The sequence below is a fragment of the Notolepis coatsorum genome, assembly GCF_963971535.1.
Source record: "Notolepis coatsorum genome assembly, chromosome: 5".
Classification (NCBI taxonomy): Eukaryota; Metazoa; Chordata; class Actinopteri; order Aulopiformes; family Paralepididae; genus Notolepis; species Notolepis coatsorum.
The window spans coordinates 207,278,417-207,290,443 of record NC_140169.1 but is presented as its reverse complement, the minus strand read 5'-3'; the positions used below and the strand labels follow the sequence as shown (position 1 = coordinate 207,290,443).

At 44.9% G+C, this 12,027-nt stretch overlaps 1 protein-coding gene across 1 annotated transcript in view; it reads left to right on the top strand.

Annotated features, from left to right (window-relative positions):
• Positions 1–11,244, top strand: part of umps (uridine monophosphate synthetase) — a 118,130-nt gene extending 106,886 nt beyond the window's left edge. Inside the window, exons 8-10 of the mRNA XM_084315036.1 lie at positions 2,392–2,567; positions 7,765–7,879; positions 8,694–11,244. Of these exons, the coding sequence (XP_084171162.1) occupies positions 2,392–2,567; positions 7,765–7,879; positions 8,694–8,872 (470 nt within the window). The 3' untranslated portion in view covers positions 8,873–11,244. The remainder of the gene's footprint in view (positions 1–2,391; positions 2,568–7,764; positions 7,880–8,693) is intronic.
• The last annotated feature ends 783 nt before the right edge of the window (positions 11,245–12,027 follow it).

Genomic DNA, 12,027 nt, shown 5'->3' with positions numbered 1-12,027 from the left:
TCTCAGAACGATTAGCCACGTTAGTTAGCCAGCATCCACCCATGCAGAGACATTAGCTCTCAGAACGATTAGCCACGTTAGTTAGCCAGCATCCAGCCATGCAGAGACGTTAGCTCTCAGAACGATTAGCCACGTTAGTTAGCCAGCATCCAGCCATGCAGAGACGTTAGTTCTCAGAACGATTAGCCACGTAACCCTTTGCTGGCGCATGCTGTGCACTACAATCAACTCCGTGTCTGTAATAGCAGTCTGTGACGTCACGGTATTGAGAATCATACCGGCGGGATCTCGAAATACCCTGGTATACCGTAATACCGCCCAAGCCTAGTGGAGGGTAGTCAGTCAGACATGGAGTGGGTTCACAGACAGGCAAGGGTAGTAGTGTCAAACAGTGGTGAACTTGGGTGCTACAGTCAAGATTCAAGATAGTAGTAGTATAGACATATTAGCATAGTAGGTAGCAATATAGGCAAGGGAGATTATTTAGTAGCAAAGTGCATGATAGTAAAAGACGGTACTACAAAGGTTATTTACTTATCCACGTCCACCATGGATTTGCCGGTCAAGGTTCTCCAATCTTCTCTCGTCTGTTAAGTAAGGGATAATGTATAGCTACGAGGTCATTGTCGCAAAATAATTGACCGACACGGAGTTTAAAATACCGAGGCGCCTCGCCGAGGTGTTTTAAACGTCAGTGAAGGTCAATTATTTTGCGACAATGACCGAGTATAGCTATACATTATCCCGCTTATTTACTAACAATATACCTAATTCATTTTACACCATCGACAAGACGAGATCAAATGCAGACGCAGTTCTGTTCTGTTGCTCCCGCTGTCATAGCCGGCAGCTTGCACTGATTATTGCAGCTCTGCATATGCTGAGCAGCTGATGCAATGTGTGTCAGTGGGCTTGATTACTCCAGCTGCGAAAAACAATAATCACCGGTGGTTAGGGGTGGACGGTATGGTCTAAAATTTATATCACGGTATAATTTGAAGCATAGACGGTAACGGTATATATCACGGTATCAGTGTTTCCATTAGAATAATCTTTTTTGCCTGATAGGCAGGCTATATAAAGAATGACATCCTCAAGGCATGTAGATTTATAATATTTTAACTTAAAACTAGGTTACTTTTGCGTATAACTCATTATATTCCAAATAAAATAAGTCCCGAGTCCGTGCTGCTCCCATTGCAAACAGCGGGCTGGATGCTGGATTTTGCTAGAAGCATATGTAGCTGCAGAGCCAGCGGCGCTTTCAGGTCTGGTCACAGCTTTCAGCCGTTGGGTGGGGGGGCGCTGTTGAGCGGGCCTGTGAGACCTGAAAGCGCCGCTGGCTCTGCGGCTCTGCAGCTGCATGCTATTCGCAAATCCACTGCTGCCGCCGTCCTCCCGTCCTCTCGTTATCATAACACTACACGCATATCATAATGTTTACAGCAAACTGTAGTTGATCACCAGGTATGTTTTATTAACGTAGAATAATTCATATAAGAAAAACGATAGGGACATCTCTTACCTTTCTCCACTGGTTAAAAATGCCAGGAACTGAAATTGAAACTTGCTGTGCGCTGCGGTGATATGTGTTTATTATGAAATGACAATTGCGTGTTGACACGCCCACTGCGCGAAGCCTCCTAAATAACTTTTTCCAGTTTGCACATATCTATTATCTATGACTAATTCTATCTATTTTTAGGGGCAAATGCGATTGAAATAGTCACGCTGTGGTTACATGACGTCATTGCTATTTTAGAGCTGCACTACCGGTTACACGGTATAGTCAAAATCCATACCGTAGAGCAAATTAATACCGTTTATACCGTATACCGTTTATACCGTCCACCCCTACCGGTGGTTATCGAAAAATAATTCACCGCTGTCAGGGGCTATTGACCAATCACAATCAAGCATTTCGGCGAATGTTAAAACGCCATGTAATAAACCTTTTTATCCTGCTCCAATCAGCACGGTAACGAGCTGCAGCCGCGCTCCACGAATTAGACACAGGTGACGTTACTCTGGCTGATTGGGGCACAACTCTATATACAGGCTCTGATTGTTGTACATGCCGGTTTTGTCACCAGAACTCCTAATATGGGCACAGACATACACAGTGGGAAACGCATATCTGCTCTCCTCTCACTTCTTATCACTTCTCCTCTGCCAGGTGCCACAATAATATAATAACATGAGCTATTCTAGTATCCTAGCTGTTGTACTTTTTCTCATCGTTTCTCGCTCTCCCTCTTTCTCTCCCTCTCTTTTTATCTATTTTGCTCTTCTCTCTCCCTCTTCTCTTACTCTCCCCCCCTTCTTTCTCTATCTCTTCCTCTCCTCTTTTCTCTTTTTCTTCTCACCCTCCCTCTCTCTCTCTCCCCCCAGGTGGTCTGTATCAGATCTCTTCCTGGTCTCATATAGTGAATGCCCATGCATTGCCAGGCCCAGGCGTGGTGGAGGGTCTGAGAGCAGTAGGTAAATCCCAGGACAGAGGCTGTCTGCTGGTCGCACAGATGAGCTCCCAGGGCTCCCTGGCTACAGGAGAATACACTAAGTCTGTGGTAAGATTTTATTTAGAGATATTTGGAGAAATTGACAAAATAATAAATTACTAAACTCCAACCTACACATTAGACCAAAACCAAAGAAAATGTAGTGCAATTCACTTTAATTCATTAACACTATCAGTGCCGGCCTTGTTTTCCTTTTTACCCCCTTGAATGCCATCATCCACTTCAATGTTAGCGTTAAAAACGCATAATCTATGTTTTAAATTATGGCTATGTGTCTAATCTGCCTGTCGCTTATCAATGACTTGTTTGCAGTCAACATTGTCGAAACTGATTGTTTTTTAATCGGTTCATATCCTTTTTATAGCATTTCGAAAAGCTATCGTTCTCTCGAAAATTTCTGGAAAATTTTAAGATTCCCCCATAAACGGCATTTATTGGAATATTCTCGAATACACTAGACACGTTGTCATTTGTCTGCCTATTTATGAATCGTTTTCAAATAAACGCTAGATTATCGATAGTATATGTGTACTTATGCACGCTATAGAAGCGGGCTGAAAAATCTATTCTCATTTCCTCAACATCACACACACACATACACACACACGGCACATGCTGATATCTCAGTGAATACAGCTCTGATTATCCTAAAACTGGTAACATAGACTCCTTACCTTAGATCAGATGTTCTCCAAAAAGATTATTCCAATTCCTGATCGCCATTCCAAATATCGATCGCGTTTATTTATTGATTATTGGCTGCTGTAAATATATATTCCATGTTGCTTTCCGTCTCGCGATCACTTCCATGTTCATCAGATCCATCGCCAGCATAATGGAGCCAGTTGGCTCCCCCCACAGGGATCTCCCAGTATAATCGAATGGCCTGCAGTTACACAGGGATAGACGATAGGGGGCGGTATTTCCCCATCTGAGCTCCTAGGGCAGGGGTCGGCAATTAGGGTTGGCCACGGGCCAGATTTCCCCCAAGCCGTTGCTTGGCGGGCCAGGATCAAAAACAATGGCTAATTTAATATACTGATATTGAAAAAAGACAAACGTTTTTCTCTGGTCTGCATCCCCTTAACAATTGTGTGTATTGCGCCGTACTGTATTGTACCCATTCTGCAATCTGTTAAATAAAGTTTTCATTCATTCATTCATTCATTCATTCATGAACAGCAGATCAGCTGTTGCAGATCACCGCGGCGGGTGATGAACAGATCAGAATGCATGAAAACACGACTCACCATACCTTGTTTGTTGTTAAGTCCTCCAAAATCCCTGCTAATGTTTGAAACATGTCATATCCACTCGCCGCCCTCCAATTCCAGATTGGCGTTGAATGCAGCTACTTTATCTGCCAACTTGAACACAGTTGTCATCATTGCCTCGTTGTTGTTGTTGTTGTTGTCGCCACATATTATGCAGAGAGGACGTCGGCTCGGCACGCGAGAATCACCGACCTGTTGCGATAAACCTGTATTTTAAGTATGGCTCCTGTTTATTAAAAGAAGCGTTATATTTCCCTGTTGCTATCCAAAGATGTTTGTTTTGTTTTCTTCAACTCGCTCGCATCTCGAACGTGGAAGTGAAAGTGCGTTAGGGAAATATACACGGGGCCCGGTGGGACTATTCCATTGGTTCTCCCAGTCCATGTGACCATTTCTAGCATTTCAATTGGCTATAGTGACAGACATGCTTTTGATGACTACCGGTAGATAGATACAGCTTCACAATAAAAGTCACCCTGGCGTCCCCAGTGAATATTTCCTGTGCGTCAAATAAATATCATATTCTCAAAATAATCTGCTGGCGGGCCAATGTTGGCCTGCGGGCCCCCTATTGCCGATCCCTGTTCTAGGGTGTCAAACTCATTTTCACAGAGGGCCACATCACCATTATGGTTGCTCTCAAAGGGCCAAAGACTGTATAAATGTTAATGTAATGTAAAATAAATGTAGCTACTCATTTACATATTGTTAAACATGTTGTTTCTGTATTTATTACTTATTCAAGTTATACATATTGCATATGCATTTGCATAGATGTAAACATATATGTTAGCTTATGTTATTTTAACAAATAATTTTAGTTTATCAGAACCCCATATTACTCCATCAATCAATGATCAAACCATTCAAGTAAATAACAAAGAAGAATATCATCAAATACAAGCTATGACATTAAGTTTGTTCAAAACCTTTTTGTCACAGTCAAGAGGGGCAGAACTAACAACTGTGAGCTGCAAAGAACCCGTGGGACAGATGTAGCAGATGTTACAAAAACAAATGGCTGCACACAACCTTGCAGAGGCCATACATCCAACTAATGGAAGATAGTTTAATTAACAGATTGCAGAATGGGTACAGTACAGTACAGCTCAATACACACAATTGTTAAGGGGATGCAGACCAGAGAAAGACTTTCGTCAAGTCAAGAGTTTTATTTGTCACGGCATACAAGTATACAATGAAATGCGGGGGGTCTTGCCCGCAACGATGTGCATAATACAATAGTAATATATAATAGAATCCAATAGAACGACATTGTGCAAAAAACAAGTAAACAAAGTAGGGCATATCGGTATATGTACATGAGTTATTTACAGAGCATGGTAGGACATGCTAGGTCCTGTGGTAGTGCAATCCACTGTTAGCTACGGATGAGGCACTGGGTCTTTATGTACACTGCTATACAATGCTATATTATACAATCTCAAGTTATACTATACTATTCTTAAAGTGACCTTTCCTTTTGTAAAGTGACCATAAGTGTGAGCGTGTGCAGCATGAGTGTGTGTTTGCTCATGTTAAAGTGGCTGCTAGTGTGTGAGCGTCTTGTTTACATCAAGGTCCCCCATTTTCAATTCGTAATGAAATTGCTATTATGTGTCTGCATGAACACACAACTGTAACTGTACTAAAAAATAACAATAAGGGTTGTCTCAGTTCACAACTATATTGGTCAAGTTTTGGGTGGGACTTGTTTGCGTCCCTACAGCTTCTTATTCAATTGAGCGAGATGCTCGGTTATGTCACACAGCCAGTTTGCATCTGACCGTTCAGACAATATTTCTTCAACCCTTTGTTACCTATTCCGCCTGGATCTTTTTTGTATTTTGGGCTGTAAAATTGTCAAAGAATGTCTGAGGAGTAAGTGCTTTTGGCTTTTTTCCTTTGTTACTTCATCAATACCTCAGATGTCCAACATACATGTGTGTAAGAATGTGTAATAACTAAGGCTGTCAAAGTTAAAGCTTTATTAACGCATTAACCCACAATTCTTTTAACGCCACTATTTTTAAACCCAAGATTAATGTTTAAAAAAAATATATATATACATTTTTTACCAGAGCTCTTGTGGGCCACATCAAATGAGGGCCTTGAGTTTGACACCTATGTCCTAGACAGGGTCTGCTGTACCAACGGGAGACTCGGTTGATGAAATATGAATTCATATCGCTAATAAAGAAATCAAACGACAATATACGTCGTCGGCACTCAACGGGGGGCATGATAAGATGACAATACACGTCGTCGGCATTCAAAGTGTTAACTTTAAACACTTTTTAAACATTACACCATATTTGATCTATTTACTTAAACATTTGCACTACCTTTTCTACCTCATTTTAGCATTTTGCACATCGTTTTGTATAATTTGTATATTGTTTGGTATTTTACTATTTATGAAGCACAATCTCATGAGGGTCATACCTAACCAAGCCTTTCACTATAATGTACATGTACCTTTATATGTGACAAATAAAACAACTTGAACTTGAATAATAGCAAGTGGGGCTCTTGCCTAGAGGTTGCCATTTGACAGCATTACAGATCCTACCTTTAGGTCTGGGAGTGGCTTTTTGTTAGTTTGCTGTTAGTAGCTGTTGGCATGACTCAGGTCCTGGCTGTTAGCATGACTCAGGTCCTGGCTGTTAGCATGACTCAGGTCCTGGCTGTTAGTATTACTCAGGTCCTGGCTGTTAGTATGACTCAGGTCCTGGCTGTTAGTATGACTCAGGTCCTGGCTGTTGGCATGACTCAGGTCCTGGGTGTTGGCATGACTCAGGTCCTGGGTGTTAGCATGACTCAGGTCCTGGCTGTTGGCATGACTCAGGTCCTGGGTGTTGGCATGACTCCGGTCCTGGCTGTTAGCATGACTCAGGTCCTGGCTGTTGTCATGACTCGGGTCCTAGGTGTTAGCATGACTCAGGTCCTGGCTGTTAGCATGACTCAGGTCCTGGCTGTTAGCATGACTCAGGTCCTGGCTGTTAGCATGACTCAGGTCCTGGCTGTTAGCATGACTCAGGTCCTGGCTGTTAGCATGACTCAGGTCCTGGCTGTTAGCATGACTCAGGTCCTGGCTGTTAGTATGACTCCGGTCCTGGCTGTTAGCATGACTCAGGTCCTGGCTGTTGTCATGACTCGGGTCCTAGGTGTTAGCATGACTCAGGTCCTGGCTGTTGGCATGACTCAGGTCCTGGGTGTTGGCATGACTCAGGTCCTGGCTGTTAGCATGACTCAGGTCCTGGCTGTTAGCATGACTCAGGTCCTGGCTGTTAGCATGACTCAGGTCCTGGCTGTTAGTATGACTCAGGTCCTGGCTGTTAGCATGACTCAGGTCCTGGCTGTTGTCATGACTCAGGTCCTGGCTGTTGTCATGACTCAGGTCCTGGGTGTTAGCATGACTCAGGTCCTGGCTGTTAGTATGACTCAGGTCCTGGCTGTTGTCATGACTCAGGTCCTGGCTGTTAGTGTGACTCAGGTCCTGGCTGTTGTCATGACTCAGGTCCTGGCTGTTAGCATGACTCAGGTCCTGGCTGTTAGCATGACTCAGGTCCTGGCTGTTAGCATGACTCAGGTCCTGGCTGTTAGTATGACTCAGGTCCTGGCTGTTGTCATGACTCAGGTCCTGGCTGTTAGCATGACTCAGGTCCTGGCTGTTAGTATGACTCAGGTCCTGGCTGTTAGCATGACTCAGGTCCTGGCTGTTGGCATGACTCAGGTCCTGGCTGTTGGCATGACTCAGGTCCTGGGTGTTAGCATGACTCGGGTCCTGGCTGTTGGCATGACTCAGGTCCTGGCTGTTAGCATGACTCAGGTCCTGGGTGTTGGCATGACTCAGGTCCTGGCTGTTAGCATGACAGAAAACATTCTATCCTGTGTGATATTTTCTGCTCTCTGCTCTAAACCTGATATGAACGAGTGTTGAACAGAGGTTTCTGTGTGGTCTGTTCCAGGTTGAAATGGCAGAGGAGCATTCAGACTTTGTGTTTGGGTTCATCTGCGGTTCTAAGATCAGCCAGAGGCCACAGTTCATCCATATGAGCCCTGGGGTGCAGATGCAGGCTGGAGGTAAGTAACATGCTGACTGGCGGTAAGTAACATGCTGACTGACTGACTGACTGACTGACTGACTGACTGACTGACTGACTGACTGACTGACTGACTGACTGACTGACTGACTGACTACACAGCAAGGAGTTTTATGTTCACTCTCGTTTAGGTTAGGCAGGAATAATTAGGTGTAGTGTATGAATTATATTAGTCTCTCAATCTAACCTGACAACATATATCTCCCCATAGAAAACCCCATTTAGTTTGTGTCACTATGGTAACTCAATTTAAAAAAAGAAAATAAATTTGTGAGGAAACCGGTAGATAAATGGGAGCAGAGCAGCAGAAAGGGTTAATAGTGGTGGCAGGTACGGCTCTTATACACCATTATTCACACCTTCACCAATCCTAACATGGAACATACATGGGGAACGTATTTTGAGATCAGTTAAGCTCGAATGGACCTTTTCTCGCTGGCCATTGGTTTTGACTGGTGTTGTGATCTGGTTTTACCACAGGGTGGTGCTGTTGCACAATAAATCCTTGCATTGTCTGCCACCAAGTAACAGGCTAGCTCAACATCTGATTAGCACCTAACCCCCTCCTCTCTCCCCTCTCCTCCCTCTCTCTCTCTCCCCTCTCTCCCCCCCCCCCCCTCTCTCTCTCTCCCCCCTCTCTCTCTCCTCCCCCCCATCTCTCCCCCTCTCTCTCTCCCCTCCCCCCCTCTCTCTCCTCTCCCCCTCTCTCTCTCCTCTCCCCCTCTCTCTCCCCTCTCCCTCTCTCTCCCCTCTCTCCTCCCCCCCTCTCTCTCCCCTCTCCCCCTCTCTCTCAGGTGATGGTCTGGGGCAGCAGTACACCAGCCCAGAGGAGGTGATCTGCACTAAAGGTTCTGATGTCATCATCGTGGGACGGGGTATCCTGGGCGCCCCCGATAGGCTGAAGGCTGCTGAGTCATACAGGAAGGCAGGCTGGGAGGCGTACACCAAGAGACTGGGCCAGGCCGGCCAATAGGAGAGCACGGGCCGAAGCGACATCACACGTTAGAATTCCTGAGTTCTGTCTGCAAAGAATGTTTCTATCAAGTGGTTTCTATGGTTTCTGCCCTGAGGCTGGAAATCGTGCAGTGCCCTGCTCCATTTCTGACATTTCTGACACCAGTGTACAACATTGCCATACCAAAACACACACTCTTGCTTGCCATCAGTAAACGTGCCTAGTATATGGAAAGTTTACTATTAAATATTGAGCAAGTGTGTTTTTTTATAATTCCCTCCTGTTGAGCTGCTAAACCCGTTGAGACTCCTCTAACCACCTCAGACCTGGTGTTACCTGATTTGATGAAATTCTCATTTTATTTGAATGACTTCAGCTATTTTCCCCAGGTCTCCGTTACTTTTCAGGTAAACATTAGTGAATACTAATGTGTTTTTTTAATTAGATGTAGGGATAGATTGGAAATGTGTAATGGTAGTGTTACTACAGTACATAGACACACATCGTGTTACTACAGTACATAGACACACATCTCATGGTAGTGTTACTAGTACAGTACATAGACACACACATCTCATGGTAGTGTTACTACAGTACATAGACACACATCTCATGGTAGTGTTACTACAGTACATAGACACACATCTCATGGTAGTGTTACTACAGTACATAGACACACATCTCATGGTAGTGTAATGGTAGCGCTACTTTAGTACCATAGACACACATCTCATGGTAGTGTAATGGTAGCACTACTTTAGTACCATAGACACATGGTAGTGTAATGGTAGCACTACTACAGTACCATAGACACACACAGGAGAAAAGGGAGCAGAATATATATATATATATATATTTTTTTTTTTTTCTTTTTTTTTTTTAACCGTGCACCTCTCAGTCAGTCAGTAACTTGCCATGGATCAAGCGCAGCTCACACAGCAAAGACAGTTTCCAAACAGCCCTATTTCCCTGTGACGTCACTATGTAACCAGAAGCGCTTAGCTAGTCAATATCAATGAGGAATTTACCATTTCCAGCTATGGCAACGTCTGTATGGGTAATAAAAAAAGACTAGGCTTTGACATTGATTCCTACGGCCGTATAAACGACTGCAACACAAGTATACAACATTTTCCTTTAATGGAATGTATTGTACGAGGACCTCTGGAAGACTCGCTGACTGCCATGGAGCCAGCTAATGAATTACTGTAATGGAGAACATCCGTCATAATTTGGCAGCTCACAAAGGTAATTTCAATACAGCGCTTTAATGTTTCCAGAGAGAGCGAGTCGTATTTACCCCACTCTCTTAAGTTACCACAGCAAATGCATTCTATTTATATAGCAGCGTCACGGTCAAATGGTCACATACAGAAAGCAAGAAGCCAGGGGACTAACTGCTCGACTCCACTTCCAGATTGGGCTCGTTAAAAGTGTTATAGAAACCAGTTATTATTTTAGCCTATCAGAGGTGCAATTGATAAAGGAGATTTTTTGAGACTAGGATGTTAATTCCGTTGCGCCAGTGAAACTTAAGTTAATCACAAAAACCGTAATGGAAAATGCATTCCAAATAACCACTTTGACCGTGCGTCTGAATCGTCTCAAAGTGGATTAACGCCGCAAGATCTCTTACGGATCCCTTTTCACTAGGGATGCTCGATATTGGCTTTTTTACCGATACCGATATTCCGATATTGTCAAACACTTAATTTCCGATACCGATATCAACCGATACCGATATATGCAGGGTTTCCCACCCCAAAAAACGGAATAATTTCAGGTAACTAATCATTTCACTGGATATATATATAACAAATATTGTTATTGTTTTTTTCTTTTTTTAAACCTATACCGATATTTTCCGATATCACATTTTACTGCCGATAATATCGGTCGGCCGATAATATCGGACATCCCTACTTTTCACAAATTTAAACGACACAAAAAGCGTCTCGGAAATAAACTGTGATATTGTATGTGATCTTCACCTTGTTGTTCTCAGTTAACGTCGGATGGGGTATTTGGGGCTGAATCTTGTTTTCCACCCTGATTAAAGTAGCAGCGCTGATCAGTTGATGTTTGAGGACGTGTGTAAAGGCTCCCCAGACCACTGTTTCTATATCGCGTGTCTTAGAATTGGAATGCTGATATTGGCTGCATCCAAGAAATGGCTGTCCTCAGCCTATTAGTCCTGCTTAGCCCTAGTCCTGCCTAGCCCTGATCCTGCTTAGTCCTGCCTAGCCCTGATCCTGCTTAGTCCTGCCTAGCCCTGATCCTGCTTAGTCCTGCCTAGCCCTGATCCTGCTTAGTCCTGCCTAGCCCTGATCCTGCTTAGTCCTGCCTAGCCCTGATCCTGCTTAGTCCTGCCTAGCCCTGATCCTGCTTAGTCCTGCCTAGCCCTGATCCTGCTTAGTCCTGTCTTGGCCTAGTCCTGCTTAGTCCTGCCTAGCCCTGATCCTGCTTAGTCCTGTCTTGGCCTAGTCCTGCTTAGTCCTGCCTAGCTCTGATCCTGCTTAGTCCTGCCTAGCCCTGATCCTGCTTAGCTCTGCCTTGCCTAGGCCTGGTTCTGCCTAGTCGTAGTCCTGCTTAGCCCTGGTCCTGCTTAGCCCTGCTTTGCCTAGCCCTGGTACTGCCTAGTGCTAGTCCTGCCTAGCCCTAGTCCTGCTCATTCCTAGCCCTGCCTATCCCTAGCCCTGCCTAGCCCTCGTCCTGCCTAGCCCTCGTCCTGCCTAGCCCTCGTCCTGCCTAGCCCTCGTCCTGCCTATCCCTCGTCCTGCCTAGCCCTCGTCCTGCCTAGCCCTCGTCCTGCCTAGCCCTCGTCCTGCCTAGCCCTCATCCTGCCTAGCCCTCGTCCTGCCTAGCCCTCGTCCTGCCTAGCCCTCGTCCTGCCTAGCCCTCGTCCTGCCTAGCCCTCGTCCTGCCTAGCCCTGGTCCTGCCTAGCCCTCATCCTGCCTAGCCCTCGTCCTGCCTAGCCCTCGTCCTGCCTAGCCCTCGTCCTGCCTAGCCCTGGTCCCTCTGGGAATCCCCATCAAAACGGGAGGTGGTTGTTCTCACATCTCAGTGTGGGTCCAACAGGTGCAGGTCTAGTTCACTACAGACCATCCTCCACCCTGGAGGCAGCAGGCTGGAGAGCCATCTGTTCAGCCCCAAATACCACCCATAATGCAAT